Consider the following 19,695-nt stretch of genomic DNA (forward strand, 5'->3'; position numbering starts at 1 on the left):
CTCGTGTCTGCCCCGCTGCTGATCGCATCAACCGTGTGCCCTTCGACGCCGTGAGCGCTGCTCACTCTGTGCAACTGCATCATCGACAACGCCTGCTGAGGCCTGATCGACACCGGAGACGCGACGCCGGATTGCTCGACGCCGCTGATCGTCGTGTGCTTCATTTTCCTAAGGTACTGTGTTGTTGGGGGTCCGTGTGGCTCCAGGCCCGACGCAGCGCTCCTCGCGGTCGACGCCGAACCTGTGGATTATCTTTGCCCCAGCGTTGTGTAGCTCCCGTGTGAGTTACCCTGTTGCTGAGAACTTTGTTTCCAAGAAGAAGATTTGCTTGATACTAAAAGACTTTTGTGCTAAAGAAGAAACTACCTGTGAACTATCCTTTTTCCTTCCCGAACGTATTTATTCCGATTGTGTACAGTTTTGCCGTTATTTTGGTCTTGTGCTAAGCCTTATATAAAAATACTTATTTTTATAATACTACGGTGTCGTGTCCATTTGTAGTGTATTCACTGTGTTACTGTATGTGGTCATAATTGCTTAAAGCACAGCCTCTGAGATAAGCCTGTACTGCTCTGCCAAGCTACCAAGGGGGTGAGCAGGGGTTATCGAAGGGTGTGATCCCCTTGCCCTGACTAGAAAAGGAGTGTCCCTATTTGTCAGAAGTGTATACCTCTGCCAACTAGAGACAGCCGGTTCTAACATTGGTGGGTCAGTGGTGAGGATTTGGACTTTGCATTTATGACCCATGTACAGTGATTAGTGTGCGCTACGTAGTGAAAGCAGACCATAACGCAGTCACAATCTGATTCGGAAGGATCCTATTTTTGTTCTCCGCTTTCCTGAAACTTGATTTTCTGAACACTGCCAGTTTCATCATGAGTGACAACGGAGTCACTGCCCCTGCTATCGTTGTTGTTGAAGAGTTCGAGAGGAGTAAGCTAAAAAGATACAAGAAAGATGAGCTGAAACACTTTTGCAACCAGTTTGAAGTTCCTACCACCGGCCTCTCGAGAAAAGATGATTTTTATAAAGCATTACAGGCCTGGTGGGAACCCAGAAATCCCTCTGATGTGGTGGTGGTACCCACAGAGGAAGGGGATGAGGAGGTGCCAGTGAATGGACCTGTGGCCTCTCCCGGAAGCAGTGTTTCCTCCAAAGGTCTTTCCCCTGAAGAAAGAGAAGAAAGGGCGAAAGAGCGAGCTTACAACATGGAGATGGCAAGGCTAAAGATAAATGGGCAGTTGGAGTTAGAAAATGCGAGAGGTAGAAGGGAAGCTGATTTAGAGATCAAAAAGTTGGAGTTTGAACGAGAGAAGTTAGCTTTGGAGCGTGAAGCCAGGTTGAGGGAACTGGATATCCAAGCTAAAAATTTAGAGTTGAATCCCTCTGGTGGCAGCATTCCATCCGAGCCTGCAGAAAGTAAGTTTTACTTCCCGAAAGATGTGATCAAAGATTACAATAAGAATGAAGATATTGGTCAATGGTTTAAAGCATATGAGTTAGCATTGTTGGCCCACCAGGTCCCTGAGAAGAATTGGGGAGCGGGGTTGTGGGGTCGCTTTGTGAGTGAGGGAAGAGATACCCTGTTAGACATGCCTGTTGCAGATAGGATGTCGTATGCTCATATGAAAGAGGCTTTAATGTTGCGATATGGTTTAACCCCCGAGCAGTACAGACAAGCTTTTAGAGAATGTAAGAAATTGCCTGGTACGACGTGGGTTGAATATGTGTCTTATTTTTGCAGAGCCATGGATGGTTGGGTAAAGGGCAGCAAAGTGGAAAGTTATGAAGCTCTCTATGATTTGTTTGCGTGGGAGCACTTGTCTAATAACTGTTTTCCAGAGCTGCGCCAGCACCTGATTGATAGCAAGATATCTAACCCTAGAAAACTTGCTGAGGAGGCGGACCGCTGGGTCAGTACCAGGGTCCACAAGGGTCCAGTGGGAGACTCAGCCAAAGGTGGGCAGGGTCCCCAGCAGAAGAGTGGGGGGGACAAGGGTAAACAGAAGGAGTCTCAGAAAGGGCCCCAAAGTAATCCCCAAGGGAAGGGTTCCCAGCCTCCCCCTGAGAAGAAGTCAGGGGCCCCGACGGGTAAACCTGTTCATAGGGGCCCCCTAACCTGCTACGGTTGTGGGCAGGTGGGACACCGGTTTTATGACCCCCAGTGTCCCAAGAAGGATTCGAATGCACCGCCGCGTGCACCCCCTCGTCAGTTGGCCAGTGTAGCCTTGGGAGGGGAGGAGATGGTTGTCCATGATGGGAGGGGTCCCGCAGAAATGTCCCTGGTCTCGCTAGGAGACATGCAAATGGTCCCTCCACCCCCTCTGCCTAGTAACACTAGTAAATATAGGCAGTGGGTGACCATTAATGGCCATAGAGTGGAAGCCCTCAGAGACACCGGAGCGAGTGTGACAGCTGTCAAGTGTCACTTGGTGTCCAGAGAGCAGGTGGTTCCCCACGCATTCTACCCCGTGATAGCTGCCGATAACTCCCAGAAAGAGTGCGAGGTGGCTCAGGTTTCCTTTGAATGGGGGGGAGTTTCAGGTACTCTTCAGGTTGCTGTGAGGCCCGCCATGCCTGTCGACTGTCTCCTGGGCAATGATTTGGAAGACTCCCCTTGGGCTAAGGTGGAGAGAGCGGCGCACTTGAAAATGTTGGGTGTACCGGAGTGGGTGTGTGCAACCACTCGATCCATGACAGCGAGTAAGGGTTTTGATGGGGTCCCGGAGCCTGAAAGTACGGCCCAGGACCCAGCTGTGAAGAGAAGAGGCAGGAGGCGCGGGAAACCGGCCCCCGTTGTTCCCATGGTCCAGAAGGAGGTAGACCCTGAGGGGGATGCCCTGGAGCCCACCGGGGAACAAATTGCCAAACTGGGAGATCTGCCCGAGCTGACCCACTGGCAGCAGGATGGTGGTCCCTCCAGGGAGGAATTCTGTGCGGAACAGAAGGTGTGCCCTTCTCTTGTGGGCATGAGGCAGCAGGCCTCAGCCCAATCCTCAGGTGATCAGTCAGGGTCACATTTTGTGTACTGGGAGAACGACCTCCTGTATAGCGAGCCTAAGGCTGCTGAGCCTGGGTCAGCCCGTGTGCTGGTGGTACCCCAGCGCTTCAGAGCCTTCCTACTGGGGTTGGCTCATGACGTACCGTTAGCTGGACATCTGGGGCAGGACAAGACCTATGACAGGCTTGTCACCCATTTTTATTGGCCTCAGATGCGTAGGGATGTAGACATCCATTGCAAGACTTGTCGCACTTGCCAGGCAAGTGGGAAAAGCGGAAGGAAGCAGAAGGCTCCCCTCCAACCTTTTCCAGTGGTCAGCACCCCCTTTGACCGGGTGGGTATTGACATTGTTGGGCCCCTGGACCCCAAGACAGCCCTGGGCAACAGGTTCATCCTGGTCTTGGTGGACCATGCCACAAGGTACCCGGAAGCCATCCCTCTCAGGACAGTGACGGCCCCCGTGGTGGGACGGGCACTGATGGGTGTTTTCTCCCGGATGGGGTTCCCCAGAGAGGTGGTGTCCGACCGAGGCACCAACTTCATTTCGAACTATATGAAGTCTCTGTGGAAGGAGTGTGGGGTAACCTACAAGTTCACCACTCCTTACCACCCTCAAGGAAATGGGCTGGTTGAGAGATTCAATCGGACCCTGAAAGGCATGATTATGGGTCTTGAAGAACCAATGAGGCGGAAATGGGACGTCCTCTTGCCATGCCTGTTGTTTGCTTACCGTGAGGTGCCGCAGAAGGCTCTAGGGTTCAGCCCCTTTGAGCTCTTATACGGTCACCCGGTAAGAGGACCTTTGAGTCTGGTCAAGGAAGGCTGGGAGCAATCTCCCAGGAAACCTCCCCAGGATGTATACAGCTACATGCTGGCCTTTCGGAACCAGACTCGGCGCTTCAGAGAACTTGCGCAGGCAAATCTGGAGGCCAGCCAGGAGGAGATGAAGCGATGGTACGACCGGAATGCCACTCTGGTAGAGCTTCAGCCTGGTCAGGAAGTGTGGGTCATGTCCCCTGTGGAACCTTGTGCGCTCAAGGACAGGTGGACTGGACCGTTCAAGGTTGTGGAGAAGAAGAGCGATGTCACCTACCTGGTGGACTTGAAATCTCCCAGGAACCCCTTGCGGGTCCTGCATGTCAACCGTTTGAAGCCCCACTTAGAAAGGTCCGAAGTGGGCATGCTCTTAGCGACAGATGATGGAACGGAGGAGGAGAGTGAGCCCCTTCCTGACCTCCTGTATGCTAAGGAGCAAGATGGGTCAGTGGATGGTGTGGTCCTCTCTGACACACTGACCCTTGAGCAGAAACAGGATTGTCGCCACCTGTTGGGACAATTCCCGGATCTGTTTTCCTTGGTTCCGGGTGTCACGCATTGGTGTGTCCATGACGTTGACACCGGAGACAGCCCTCCTGTGAAGCACAAGGCTTACAGGGTGACTGACAAGGTCCGAGCGTACATTAAGGAGGAGGTCTCCAAAATGTTCGCGTTGGGGGTGATTGAGTCCTCTAGCAGTCCTTGGGCCAGCCCAGTGGTCTTGGTCCCGAAGGCTGCAGCGCCTGGTGCTTCACCAGAACTCCGGTTCTGCGTGGATTACCGAGGGCTCAATTCAGTCACGAAGACTGACGCGCACCCCATCCCCAGAGCTGATGAGCTCATCGATCGGTTGGGGGCTGCCCGGTACCTTAGTACGTTCGACTTAACGTCTGGGTACTGGCAGATCGCCTTGACTGATGGGGCAAAAGAGAGGTCAGCATTTGCCACACCAGATGGGCTATACCAGTTCCGGGTGATGCCCTTTGGGATGAAGAATGCCCCCGCCACCTTCCAGAGGTTGGTCAACCAGGTTTTGGCTGGACTGGAGGAATTCAGCGCCGCCTACCTGGACGACATCGCAGTGTTCAGCGCCAGCTGGGAGGAACATGTGCGTCACCTCCAGGAAGTGTTGTTGGCCCTGCGCGGAGCAGGCCTCACAATCAAGGCCAGTAAGTGCCAGATTGGGCAGGGTTCTGTGGTGTACTTGGGGCACCAAGTAGGGAGCGGCAAGGTTGCCCCCCTGCAACCCAAGATTGATACCATCCTGGCTTGGGCACCGCCCAAAACCCAAACACAGGTGAGAGCCTTCTTAGGACTCATGGGTTATTACAGGAGGTTTGTCAAGGATTACGGTAACATTGTGCACCCCTTGACTTCGCTGACTTCCAGGAAGCAGCCACGAAACGTGATCTGGACTGATGCCTGTCAAACGGCCTTTGACACCCTGAAAACTGCAAGGTGCACAGCACCTATACTCCAAGCACCCGACTTTTCGAGAGAATTCATTGTTCAGACGGACGCGTCAGAGCATGGCGTGGGGGCTGTTCTAGCTCAGGTGAATGAAGAGGGCCGAGACTTGCCTGTAGCCTTCATCAGTAGGAGGTTACTTCCCAGGGAAACGAGGTGGAGTGCGATAGAAAGAGAAGCATTTGCTGTGGTCTGGGCGCTGAAGAAGTTAAGACCCTACCTGTTTGGGACTCACTTCCGGGTTCAGACAGACCACAGGCCCCTCAGATGGTTAATGCAAATGAGGGGTGAGAATCCAAAACTGTTGAGGTGGTCCATTGCTCTACAGGGGATGGACTTTACGGTGGAACACCGCCCTGGCACAGATCACGCCAATGCTGATGGTCTGTCCAGATTTTTCCGCCTTAGTGATGAGGACTCCCTAGGTTAAGGGTAGTTCTCCCCACATTTCAGCTGGAGGGGACACGTGTTAGACCTGACATCATTGGCTTGAGTCTCTCCTCCATTTTTTCTGTTTGCCTCTACTGTTTTACGATGTTTTGCTGGTACATGCTTTGGGCGCCGTGTCACTGCTGATCAGTGCCATAGCGCAAGTGCTCCCTCTGTTAAAATGATGTAACTATTGTATCCATGTTTGGCTTATTTGGTTTACTGTCAGTCCCTAGTCTAGTGCACCCGGAGTGCCGGGGCTTGTAAATGCAAATACCGCCCGTGGGCTTGCAGCACGTGTTGTGCCACCCACAGGAGCGGCCTTGTAAACGAATGTCTACGGGTCGGTCATTGCGAGACCCACGTGCAGTCTTGCACTGTCACGTCGGCTGCGCAGGTATACCTACCTGCCAGCCCCTCCAACCTTCCCTTAGCTTCATGTTAGTCACCCCTATGGTAGGCCCGTGGGCAGGGTGCATTGTAAGTGTAAGGTAGGACAAGCCTGACCAAGTTGGCATGTCCTGATAGTGAAGTGCCGCCATCTTAGGGCTTCACTATTGCGAGGTAGCCTGCTCTCCGTTGGATAGAATGGGCCGCCGGGATTATTACCGCTATAATCCTAGCTGGCCCGGGGAGCATGGTGCAATGTCGAGTTTGGTATCCCTGAGCTCGGGGTTTAATTACGCATCCGTTGGTGTGGATGGTCTTTGGACTCTGGGTTTGAAAATAGCCCTTTTAGAAAGTGTCTATTTTCTTGTCTAACCATATCTGGTCTCTGCTGGTCTTGCGTGTGTGTGACAGGAGCTGGGTGGCTCCAAGAGGTCTGGATGAGTCAGTGTGGGATGAGTGGGACATTACGTTGAGAGTAGGGGGAGAGTAGTTGTTGATAGCCTGCCTTGCCTGATACAATGCTGGCTCCACCTCCTGCCGAGCGGCTGATGGCTCTGTACCTGCCATGGACGATCCTAGCCCCACCTCCTGCCAGGAGGGCGATAGCTCTGCTCCTGCCAGTGTCAATGCTGGCTCCACCTCCTGCGGGGCGTCTGAGGACCCGGCCCGGCTCAATGAATAGGCCAGGTGCTACTGCCTAGCTCCACCCACCACAGACCCAGGGTGTTGGGAAATCCCCAGCATAGACAAAGGGATCAAAGACGAAAAGGGGTATAAGAGAAGGACCCCTGAACTAGGAAATCAGATCACTTCTGACAAGGAACCCTGTAACCAAGGACAAGAAGCCTGCTGATCTAAAGGACTGCCTACCCCTTCTGCCGGTGTGCTGTTGTTGGGGGAATCCTGCGGTGCTTCTTTATTTTTGCCAAGGAACCAGGAGAGAGGAACTGTGTGTGTACTCTCACGCTTGCTAAGAAAATCTCCAAGGACTGGAAGAGTGCCAGTCTCCTGCCGAAGTCTCAGGGCCAAAAGACTTCACCTGCTAAAAAGTGCTATCCGCTGGAAGCTTGAATCCAGCACCTCCGAAAGGAACAGCAATCACGACGACCGGACGCTGGGCCCAACCGACGCCAGCAGCGACGCCAGTGAGTAGGAGTACGGCTCTAACTCCAGAGGACCTCGTGTCTGCCCCGCTGCTGATCGCATCAACCGTGTGCCCTTCGACGCCGTGAGCGCTGCTCACTCTGTGCAACTGCATCATCGACAACGCCTGCTGAGGCCTGATCGACACCGGAGACGCGACGCCGGATTGCTCGACGCCGCTGATCGTCGTGTGCTTCATTTTCCTAAGGTACTGTGTTGTTGGGGGTCCGTGTGGCTCCAGGCCCGACGCAGCGCTCCTCGCGGTCGACGCCGAACCTGTGGATTATCTTTGCCCCAGCGTTGTGTAGCTCCCGTGTGAGTTACCCTGTTGCTGAGAACTTTGTTTCCAAGAAGAAGATTTGCTTGATACTAAAAGACTTTTGTGCTAAAGAAGAAACTACCTGTGAACTATCCTTTTTCCTTCCCGAACGTATTTATTCCGATTGTGTACAGTTTTGCCGTTATTTTGGTCTTGTGCTAAGCCTTATATAAAAATACTTATTTTTATAATACTACGGTGTCGTGTCCATTTGTAGTGTATTCACTGTGTTACTGTATGTGGTCATAATTGCTTAACGCACAGCCTCTGAGATAAGCCTGTACTGCTCTGCCAAGCTACCAAGGGGGTGAGCAGGGGTTATCGAAGGGTGTGATCCCCTTGCCCTGACTAGAAAAGGAGTGTCCCTATTTGTCAGAAGTGTATACCTCTGCCAACTAGAGACAGCCGGTTCTAACAGTACCCTTACTGTGCTCCTGTAGAGGGTACCCTTACTGTACCTTACAGCCTTTGGATCGTCTTGTAATTCTGCCACAGCACTAGGTGTGGCTGCCATCCCCCCAGGGCACCCCACCGCCATAGACCTAGTTACCTACAGCCTGTTCATTCAGAGGCCTCCCTCTGCACAAGCAAGGACATGACCTTTCCTCCTATGGACAGCTGTGCTGTCCAGCAACCAAAATACCCTATTGGTTCTGCCGCGCCACAGGTCTGTGAACTGTATCAGTAATGTCCCTGAAGCTCTCAACTATCACTGCAAACTATGCTTTGGAGCTGTCCCTATTAGTGCTCCAGCCCCTCCATTTCAGCACTGTCAAGGCCAATCGCACCCTCCTGGGAATGGCTCACTCGCGCCCCCTGCACAAAGCAAGGCCTATCTATGTGTATTCCAGACAGTGTATCAGGGTTCTGTTGGAACATAGTTTGCTTGACTGCCGAGTGCACATTGCTCTGTCCTGGATATGATTTTTCTCTACTCCGTTCCCGGCTGCCAAGCTGCTGACCTTGCCCGCCCCAACCCTGGGCGAACTAAAAGAGGTTATACTGCTATCCATAAGCAGCTGCTGTTGCTAATGATGGTCCTATACAGAACTGGTAAACTCGGTGCTGTACTATATTACTTACACATGGTGCAGCACCCTTGGCCCATCACATCAACTTTACAAACCCAGGAGCAAGCCTGAGCTGGCTACCTCAGGTCCATGCTGCACACACCTTACTCTAAGGAGCTCCACCCCACGGAGCATACATCCCCTCTCCCCTGCTGTGTGCAAACCCTATAGTGTGTCACAAGTACTGACCTTCAGATAACTTCTGGAAAAGACCCCTGGGCACCCTCCTAAAGATACCATACCAGTCTTCTACCATTCTACCCTTGTGGTTACCCCTCCTGTGACCTACGAGCTGAGGCTAGTATTTGCCTAAGGTACTTGAGCACAACTGGGGCTGATGTGTAAGGAGGTCATGGTAATAGCACAACCACTACACTTAACACTGCTTCTACTCTCCCCTACAAGAAGTCAGAACCGGGTTGTCACCTTGCCCCACAAGGGCACTTAACCAGGAACAGCATTCAGGCTCCGAGCTCGGAGCACCCTTGGCCATTCCTGCTTCCGTTCCCACCTGACCTTCTCAGAATGGTGCCTGTGTACTTGATCCGATAGTCCTGAAATTGGTACACAGTCAAAATATCGAGTTGTAAATATCGACCTACCATAATATCGAGTCTGAAATATCGAAGGTGCATAATATCGAAGGCAAGAATATCGTAGGACAGAATATCGACCCAAGGTAAGTAATATCGAAATACTTAATATCGATGTAAGTAATATCGAAGTAAGTAATATCGATAGCATATATATCGATGTTACTAATTTCGATGACACTAATATCGATATTTGTATTATTGTATAGTTTTTTATTATGTATGTGTTATATGTTTAATTTAAGTATTTAAAATAATTACTTTTATATGTGTATAAATTTTATATAATAATAAATAATTTTATAAGTAAATTTTATGTTTTTGTACCGGAGCGGGTTGTGGGTTTATAGGGGAATAGGGTGGGAAGTAATTTAATTATGGTAAATTGTTTAGTAATTAGTAGGATTTATTAATAAATTATAATTAATTGGTAATTATGTGAAAATAATAGGAAAATACTTTTTATTAATTTATTAATTGATATATATATGTTCTGTAGCGGGTTGTGGGTTTATAGGGGAATAGGGTGGGAAGTAATTTAATTATGGTAAGTTGATTAATAATTAGTAGGATTAATTAATTAATTATAATTAATTGCTAATTAATATTGATTAATTGGGAAAAAAATTAATTGATTAATTGATATATATTTTCTGTAGCGGGATGTGGGTTTATAGGGGAATGGGGTGGGGAGTAAGTTAATAATAATTGATTAATTAATATATGTTTTTATAAATTTATATTTAATTTATTGGGAAATAATTAATATTAATTAGTTAATTAATTATTATTATTTTGTACATATTTAACATTATTAATTAATTGGTAATTAAATAATATTAATTAGTTACATTAATTAGAGTAATTTATTGATATATAATTTTTAATTACTGTTAATTAATTAATTGGGAAAAAATAATATTAATTATTAAATTATAATAATTACAGCTAATTTGCTAATATATTTACTTTATTTGTTATTGTTCATTAATAATTAATTGCTAATTAAATAATATTAATTAATTTTGGGTAAAGGAGTATTTTTAGTGTTTAGGGTCAGTTTTGAGTTTTTGGGTAAAGGGTTTTTTTTAGGGTTTAGGGTCAGTTTTCAGTTCTTGGGTAAAGGAGTATTTTTTGGTTTCAGGGTCAGTTTTCAGTTTATGGGTAAAGGGGTATTTTTAGGGTTCAGGGTCAGTTTTCAGTTTTTGGGTAAGGGGGTATTTTTTGGTTTCAGGGTCAGTTTTCAGTTTATGGGTAAAGGGGTATTTTTAGGGTTCAGGGTCAGTTTTCAGTTTTTGGGTAAGGGGGTATTTTTTGGTTCAGGGTCAGTTTTCAGTTCTTGGGTAAAGGGGTATTTTTTGTGTTCAGGGTCAGTTTTCAGTTTTTGGGTAAAGGGGTATTTTTAGGGTTCATGGTCAGTTTTCAGTTTTTGGGTAAAGGGGTATTTTTTAGGTTCTGGGTCAGTTTTCCGTTCTTGGGTAAAGGGGTATTTTTAGGGTTCAGGGTCAGTTTTCAGTTCTTGGGTAAAGGGGTATTTTTAGGGTTCAGGGTCAGTTTTCAGTTTTTGGGTAAGGGGGTATTTTTTGAGTTCAGGGTCAGTTTTCAGTTCTTGGGTAAAGGGGTATTTTTTTGGGTTCTGGGTCAGTTTTCAGTTCTTGGGTAAAGGGGTATTTTTAGGGTTCAGGGTCAGTTTTCAGTTTTTGGGTAAGGGGGTATTTTTTGGGTTCAGGGTCAGTTTTCAGTTCTTGGGTAAAGGGGTATTTTTTGGGTTCAGGGTCAGTTTTCAGTTTTTGGGTAAAGGGGTATTTTTAGGGTTCAGGGTCAGTTTCAGTTCTTGGGTAAAGGGGTGTTTTTTGAGTTCAGGGTCAGTTTTCCCTACTGTTGTACTCTCTGGAGTAGGAATAGAAATGTTTAGCCTTACGCTATCCAACGTTTTATTTAATTAATTGTTAAAATATCAAATATTTATTTTATTTTTTATATTACTTACATTTTATTTATGTTACTCTTTTATGTTTGTAAATGTGTTAGTAAATTAGAATATATTTCATTAATTTATAAATTCGTAAAATTATTATTAATACTTATTGTTCAGTGTATATATATTACATATTTACTGTATATATTTAATTAATGTATTCTTAATATATGTATTATTTATTACTTTAAAATATTATTAGATACTTTTAAATATGTTTCTTTTATTTATTAGTCTTATAGACTTAATTTTACATTTATATATTAAAAAAAAAAAACGATATTTTTAACCGATATTTTTTACATCAATTTTTTTTTTCGATATTTTTGTACTTACCATGTTGTAGATAGGATGTCGATATTTTTGCCCTCGATATTGTTGACTCGATATTCTTGTAGGTCGATATTTTTGTAGTCGAAATTCTGTCAGTGATTCCCTGAAATTAGAAAGCAGGTTACACTCCAATCCTGGACGTGCTGATCCAGAACTCCACACACTGGCCCTAGTGTGTTCTTCCCCTATACCTGCTCCGAGCCCTGTTAGGCCAGCCTGCTAGGCGTGGGTTGACCATTATATAATGAAACCTGTCTGTTTCTGGAAGAGAGAACAAATCCATGAAACAGCCCCCAACCAGCATTGACAGGTAAGTCTATTGATAACTCGATCGCCAGGATCAGAGCCCCTTACTTGCGCATCAGTTGCTGTACCAAAGAACACATTCCCTTATTGCACATAGGGTGCATGAAATGTCCAGATACACCAGTTGTTTAAAAGATAACGCATTTCAATTTATCACAGGGGATGCATGATTTGCCCACACTCTGCCACTGCTTACCGAGAGAACGCTCCAATTCTTGTCCAGTAAGTCAACAACTTGCCCAGACTCATCAGTTGTCTTACAAGAGAAAACATCCAATTATTGCACAGGAGCTACCTGCTATGCTCAGACTCACCAGTTAACTACCAATGTATTACTTCCATGGGGTGTAACCGGCCCGCCCCAAAACAGGGACAGTAATGACACCTGGGGAGAACCTGGGTTTCCCAGTCCCTAGCTCATTGCCCCCAGTCTGCTATGACCCTTATACCTGTTGATAGTTCAGGTGGCCCCCTCATGTGAGTAGGGCGGTTCTCCTGCGCGGTTCCTGCATTTGAGACATAAAACATTCATTGGAAGCCCTGCCCCCCTCCATATAGCAATATGGATTCTCTGCAATGAGACAGGGGCCATCGATGCCCCCCACGCTACCAATGTCAAGCCTGTTTGTCAGTTACGAGTACTAGTTTGTCCACATTACATTCTCGTAAGGAGTTGGGTGGGGCAAATACTAGCGTACCTCCAGCGCCTGATGCAGTAGTGTAGTGTCTTGAAACTAAGTCAATTATGAATCACTTCTTAACTTGTCACTCTTACTATTCTTCCCAGAAACACCTCCTCCTCCCAGGCCTTCAAAACTGAACTCAAAGTTCTCCTCCTTCAAAGACACTTCCAAATTTATTTCATGCCCTCTCTATCATCTGAAGGAAGACCTTTTATTATTGAACATTCTATACACCTTGACTATGGAAGTGTCATCCCATTGTGCCCTTAGTGGTTTGAGAGTCTGCCACTTACTGCAGTATTACCCTTTCACCTGTGTTTGGCACTCCTTTGTAACATGCACACGTCACTTTTGTCTTGTAACACACTGTTTGCTACTTCTTACATTGTGTTTGCTTACGATACGGTATTGCTTTCAAAATCGGAAGGATCCAGCATAAATGGGGTCTGGTGGCATATAAGTATAAACATCTTTGCAGCAGGCGTATTACGCCCCTTAGTTGCAGGGGAATAGGGGGCGTACCAGGAACCCCCGCTCACATATAGCCCCAGTAAACTTGATCCTGTGAGGTGACCATTTTGGGCCATACCTCACATTGGGAGTCCAGGGTTGACTTTCTCACCTACGAATATCGAAACAGGCTGGACTTAAAGCCAGGTACAAGTCAGAAAAGGGGGTATCCCTGAGCTTATACTGGCTGGGGTGAGAGTGAAGTAGTCCCCCCCTGCAGTAAACCCAACCCAAAGTAAAATCGCTTAAAATGCTCTGTATATAAATTAAGGATGTCAACCTGGTACCCAACCATGTCAATCCATTTCAGAGGCGTCCGACTATGGTTGCACTATATACCGTTCGATTCCAATGAAAGTTGGAATATTGAAAAGTTCCTAGTATCCTATTTGTGTTCCTACAGTGCAAATTGCAAATCCCCCTACTCTTCCCTTAGCAAAGATCAAAAGAGGGGAAGAATACCAGATGGTCACACAAAGGTACCCCTTTGTGAGGCAAGTACTGTTCATAAAAAACCCAATAGGCTTACCTTCCTATAAATGCATAAATTCTATTGATGTTAACGATATCAAGTGCCACAACACATTTCAACATTGTATTTAGATAACGCTAGCCAGCACAAGAGAGGTGTGGGAGGCGACCCAGGGTGCACAAGTCCTGGTCCTGAAAGTGCTCCGTACTCCTGCTAAATTGGTAACCGACATGACAGCATGTCCCATGAAGGCTGCAGCTCCGACCCTGCCTGCATCACTCTTCATTGCCTACCCAGGTTCACGGACTGCCACGCCCAGTAAGTGCCCCCTGCACCGTGAGGCCGGCTCCCTCAAGGGGCAATGCAGCTTACGACCCAGGGCACGAGAGGCACACTGTGAACGTCAGGGAAAAAGTATACTGTTCACACCATCGACACCGCGAGGCCAGGAATACATCATGGGGCCTGGCAGCTGCGGAGACTAAGTGCGCAGACTCAGCCGGCATTCACTGAGAGGCAGACGACCCAGTTCCACTACAAACATGGCTTCCGTCTCTGCCACTCCCCCTCCCCTCACGATTTGCACATGAGACCGCTTGAGGTGCACCCAGAACCAAAAAAGTAAATGTGGCAGTTAAGCCATGGTCCAAAATACGGGACCTGGCTGTGCCCAGCGAGCTCCCCATGTAAATATTGGAAAGGGAGCAGCCTCCATAGCTGAAACAGCAAGCAATACTGCTTAGTGAGAATTCCCAAGGAAGTCCATCAATAATGGAATGAGAGTCTCAAGAAAAATGGAAAGGAGCAGAATGGAAACTATATATGAAATTAAATAATTCCTCCCTTCTGCATCAACAACAGCCCAACAGCACGCCTGACCAGCCAGGTCAGACACTATCGTAAAGTGCACTTGGCATGCAAGGCTGTGGGGACATCCTGTGATGTTAGTTTCCTGAAACAATTCAGACCCCTTGTCACAGGAGGCCACTGTTTAACCATAGGGCCTACAGAGGTCCCCGGAATTCCTCTCATATTGGAATCAAAGTGGCCCGGAGAACCATTGCCATCTCATGCCCTGCAGTGAAAAAGTATTCACAATTGTAATTAACCTTTCCCCAAAATCTCCTCAAAGGACATCTCCTCAGCAACAGGGAGGGAGTTCGCCATGCTATTATAATGGGGCACACTTTGCAAGCAGGCCGCTAACCAAGCGACTCCGCGGCTGCTGTGAACCTTAGGCTGTGTATGTACTCCTCATATCACCAGCAGAGCATACTTAGTATTCCCGGCAGGACTAGCGCTCCTCAGCAGGACTGCTGTACAGTATAAGTTGTTGATAGCTCCTCCAAACCTCTAGACTGCAACCAACAATTTCGCATGCCACCTCAATAAAGGTCAGAAATGGGCATCAGTGATGAAATCTGGAACCAAAAATTCACCAGAGAGGAAAGGAGAGAAAGGCCAGCCTGTGGCCTGTGCTACCGGTAATGTACAAAATGAACTACTGTCACCAGTAGAGCCGACTACGTCTTGGCAGGACAGCTGTACCTTAAAGGACTTTACTGGTACTTCCTCTGTCACAATCCAGTCCAAAAGACGGCTTAGCCAAACCAACAGCATGAGGAAAGCTGTTGGCACGCCAACCGCGGTACAAAAGACTGCAAACCAAGCATCTCACATCAACACCGCAGACCGGTCACAACAGCATTGGAAGTCCAATCTTACATGTCTTCCGTAGTACAGTCGAAGGGACACTGGCCCCAATAGCCATACCCCTTCTCAAAGCTGCCCATAGCCTAAGTGCTGGTGTCTGCATGGGCCCAACCTATAACCGCATTGTGCTCAATCCTAATGCGCTTGTGCATCCTATGGGGCTGTGAGTCACCTTCATATCCCCTTCCATCGCTTTCAGCGGATACCAGATCAGGGTCAATTCAACCTGTGTAAAAGGTGCAAAACCGCGGCCAGCACACATGGCACCTCAAAACAAAACGACTAACACAATTCCGTCCTGGAACCGCCGTGCGAAGTCGCGTAAGCAGCCGGATACAAAAGGGATACCAGGGACTCTAGCCCTCTCTGCCTACCGCCCCCCTAAGCTGCAGGGCTAGACTGACCCGTCCCGGCCTCGCACCAACATGCGCTGCCCTTTGCCCGCAACCCAACCGCTCAGTCTCCCTCTCGCTCCCAGACCGCCTGCACCTGAGCCACGCCAGGAGGCCGTGGGCCCATGCTGCTCCCACCGCAAAACAACACACCGCCCCAGGGGGCTGCAGGACCATCCAACGAGTAAGGGGACCCCATAATGTAATCACTTTTCTTTTAAATATTCGGAGGGTCTGGGGCATCCATGCTCGAAACCCGCAGTTGGGAGGGGAACAACCTGGAAACGCTTTGGCCATGCACCATCCAGATAACACTGACACGGGCCCTCAAATGCTCGGCACATCCCCTCCCCCGATGCGAGGCCACGCCAAAGGACAAAGCGCCGTAAAAATGCACACAACCAAAGGGAGCAAAATCGAGCTACCAAACCCGATCCGATCACTCCAGGACTGTGAACATGGAGACATCAGGGGGTGCAGGGCATGGGCTTTGCACCCCCGCTACTTTAAACCACGTGATGTCCGGTGCGGAAAGGCAGTACACCCAACATCAAACTACAGCTCCACATCCCCGAGAGCCAGCGCCCCCCATTGACTCGAGAATGCGGTGCCCATGGGACCGCACACCTGGGAAAGTGGAGAATTGACTCACCGCAAACCGAAGGCGATCCCACGACCGGGGATGTCACCAGCACGCCACCGACGCCAGACCAGGCCTCTGGATGAGGCAACCCAAAGGTACACAAGCAGCGTCCAGGCAGCACCGCTCATTGGGGTCATGGGGGGGAGGATCCGTCCACGAGGCCGACCAGCGATCAAAAAGGGGGCCAGGCTTGCGACCCCAGGCCATATACCCTCGGCCCCGCCCTTCCCCTGCCGCAAGTGACATCACTGGGGACCCTCCAGGTCCCAGACACTAGACTGCTCCTTGGTGTGTGTGCCATCATGTGGCACTAAGGGTGGCCGCCCTCTAGGTGGCCCCCTTCGGAGGCCCGGGGCAGCCTGGCAGACGATCCAGTCCGGATGGGCCGGACGAAAAGGAGAAAGGGCAGTGACCAAGAAGCATCATTTTTAATGGAAAGTCAGAGTTTAGCATAAACGGTGACACGACCCAATGAAAATGATGGGCGGGGCTTCAAGTCCACTTCTGAAATCTCCTCATCTACAATATATCTCGCCAGAGCAAGAAGCGCATGTACCCTGCAACACTAGGTGAGACCTAAAAAGATCAATTGAGGGACAGAATGCAGAACAATGTCATACATTCACCCCATTACAGAGATCGGGCCTAAATCCATCTTTTTTTGCTCTCCATGCCATTCAAGTTTGACTCAGCCATATGCAAATCAGTCTTGACCCTGCACTCAATGGGAACAATCCAGCCCGAACTGCCAGGCCAGGTCCTCCCTGGACTGGACTCCAGCATCCTAGGATTGGTTTCAGGGTTTCACACCTCATCAGCCAGGATAGCTTGACTCCAATGGCATGGAGAGCACAGGACCCATGCCTGGGCATACCCGTCCCACTCGGGGTGACAAATGCAAAAAGAACAACTGATGGACGTACTGCAGAACAATGTCATACATTCACCCCAGTACAGAGATCTGGGCCTAAATCCATTGTTTTTGTTGCTCCCTATACCACTCCAGTTTGAACCCAGCCATATGCAAATCAGTCTTGACCCTGCGCCCAGTGACAACAGTCCAGCCACAACTGCCAGGCCAGGTCCCCCATGGACTGGAAACAAGCATCCTAGTACCGGTTTCGGGGTTTCAACCCTCATCAGCCAGGATAGCTTGACGCCAGTTGCATGGAGAGCATGGAAGCCTCGTCTGGGCATACCCGTCCCACTGGGGCTGACAAATACAAAAAGAACAAAAGCTGCCCACTGAAAGCCTTCCTAAAACTAATGGAACATTTTCCTCGTTCGTGCATTTCTGACTTAGGCCTTCCTTAAGTGCGGCTGCATAAATCTGGTGAGGCCAGTAACAACTCCTAGCAGCCCCATCGGAATTAGGAGATCCTCAGGAAAACAGTTCTGTTTACTTTAACTCAGAGACTTTGGCGACAGAAAGTAACTAAAATCTGCTGGTGAAAGTCTAGGCCAAAATGAAGAATTACCAGGGAAATATGACAAGGATTTACCCTTTCCACCAGCAATTCTTTATTTCTGAGTGGCTCCTCATAGTGCAACTCGATATGGAACAGATATTTCCCACAGTAGACTCAATAGTACTCTGGATATCAGTAATTTTGGGTGTGGGGAAATACTGGCCCATTTCCCAGGCCACTCCTTGTGAGGGCTATAGAGGTGCGGTGCAATAGTCTATTTTGGAGAGGTGTGCCTAGCAAACTTTTTTAATCCATACCATTTAAGGCTCACTTGTTCACGTCTCTCTGGTTTGCATGGTCTTTTAATAGGGCCCTGAACTGTTCTAGCAGTGTAATTCAGGCACCACGAAACAATAAATCAACTGACGAGGACCACACCGTGCAAATTAAGTAATTTGCAGCTCTACAACTTATATCACACTTTACTTTCAAATGGTCAATAGACAATCCTGATAGAGACAGGCAGTATGGAAAATTAAATTCCAAGAAATCCGATTCATTAGAGCATTATTTCATAACTGCTTGAACAGAAAACATATCTTAGAAATCCATCTTGAAAGTGATAAAAATAATGACCTCTTTTAACAACCAGCCGTCACCCGTTTTAGCAGCGTGTTCCCACTGTATGCGGCTCAAAGCACTTGAACATTTCTGCGCCATGTATAAGCAATTACCATTTTGATTGTATGCATTGTTAAGAAAAGCGTGCATATTTAACAGTGACAGATAAATTGATTTGTTACCTGAACAGCCCATTTGCACTTAAGATTCACCTTCAATGTTGACATAGACCTGTTAGGGAGAAACTAAAAATTCACAGGAGTTAGAAAACAGATATGTAATACATTACAATGGATTTAAAAATATTACGCGTTCCTATTACAGAGGTGATTTGCATAATCATTAAATACTTAAAACATATTTTCTAAACAGGATGTAGATTTAGCCTCATTTTACATAGGCTTAACACACACTGGGACATTGTTCATTACAATGATTCACACCTCCTTCTGTAAATTGTAGTAAATAATTATGATTTAACCTACTGGGAAGCACTGCAGCCTTTTTCTATAATTATATATTTTTATTGTTATAAATATCAAATATTAGACTTGCAAATAAAATAGACTGTGAACCAAACTGTTCAACTTGGTGTCCTCTTGGTCATCTTAAAGAGCCTATGCTTGAGCGATTGACAGCCTCTTCACCTAGAAGAGGTTTAAGGCCAGATTTTTTCCACCCAGTGATTTTCGTTTGAAGCAAAAAACAAAAAAAAGGAGTTGTCAACTCAAGACCAAATGGAAGGGAATTAATCTCAAACGTGATGAAATGGAATTTCTAAACAACTAGGGGGAATGTTCACAAGGACTCAGCTCCGATTTAACACCACCTCAACACATCAAAAGTGGAGATAGAATTAACACCCCATTCACAAGCTTGTGCAAACTGCAGACATCCCCTGTATTCCTGCGATAACTGCCCCAAAATGTATCTCCACGGTGGACACCACCAACTAACCCTAATGAGATGCAGAGTTTGCTTTCCTGTGCAAAAACACACTAAAAAATCACAACACCAATTTCACAACAAACTGCCAGATCTGCGATACGAAATAAAAACAGGCAATAAGCCATGGTAGCTGCAGGGAATTAACACCTGCCTTTTGCTGGTGTTACGGTACAAAAGGGGGTGGTGATGGACGGAGCATCTGAAACAATCAAACACTCACACCCAGTCAAAAGATCTGGGTTTAATCCATCACCGTTCTTTAGCCCACTCTGCCACCCCAGTTCAGACATGGCTATATGCAAATCAGTCTGACCCTGTGCCTCACGGGAACAGTCCAGCCCGAACTGCCAAGCCATGTCTTCCCTGGACCGGAAACAAGCTTCCGAGGACCGGTTTCTGTCATTCAAGCCGTCTTCAGCCCAGCGTGTTAAGCAGGACGACTACCTGCAGCATAAAAGG

The 19,695-nt window shown here is 47.7% G+C and overlaps 1 protein-coding gene across 1 annotated transcript in view; it reads right to left on the reverse strand.

Annotated features, from left to right (window-relative positions):
- LOC147692145 (NTPase KAP family P-loop domain-containing protein 1-like) overlaps positions 1-19,695 on the reverse strand; it is a 273,140-nt gene that overhangs the window by 218,224 nt on the left and 35,221 nt on the right. Inside the window, exon 2 of the mRNA XM_086938444.1 lies at positions 18,471-18,533. Coding sequence (XP_086794570.1) covers positions 18,471-18,483 — 13 coding nt within the window. The 5' untranslated portion in view covers positions 18,484-18,533. The remainder of the gene's footprint in view (positions 1-18,470; positions 18,534-19,695) is intronic.

The sequence above is a fragment of the Lissotriton vulgaris genome, chromosome 9, assembly GCF_964263255.1.
Source record: "Lissotriton vulgaris chromosome 9, aLisVul1.2, whole genome shotgun sequence".
NCBI lineage: Eukaryota > Metazoa > Chordata > Amphibia > Caudata > Salamandridae > Lissotriton > Lissotriton vulgaris.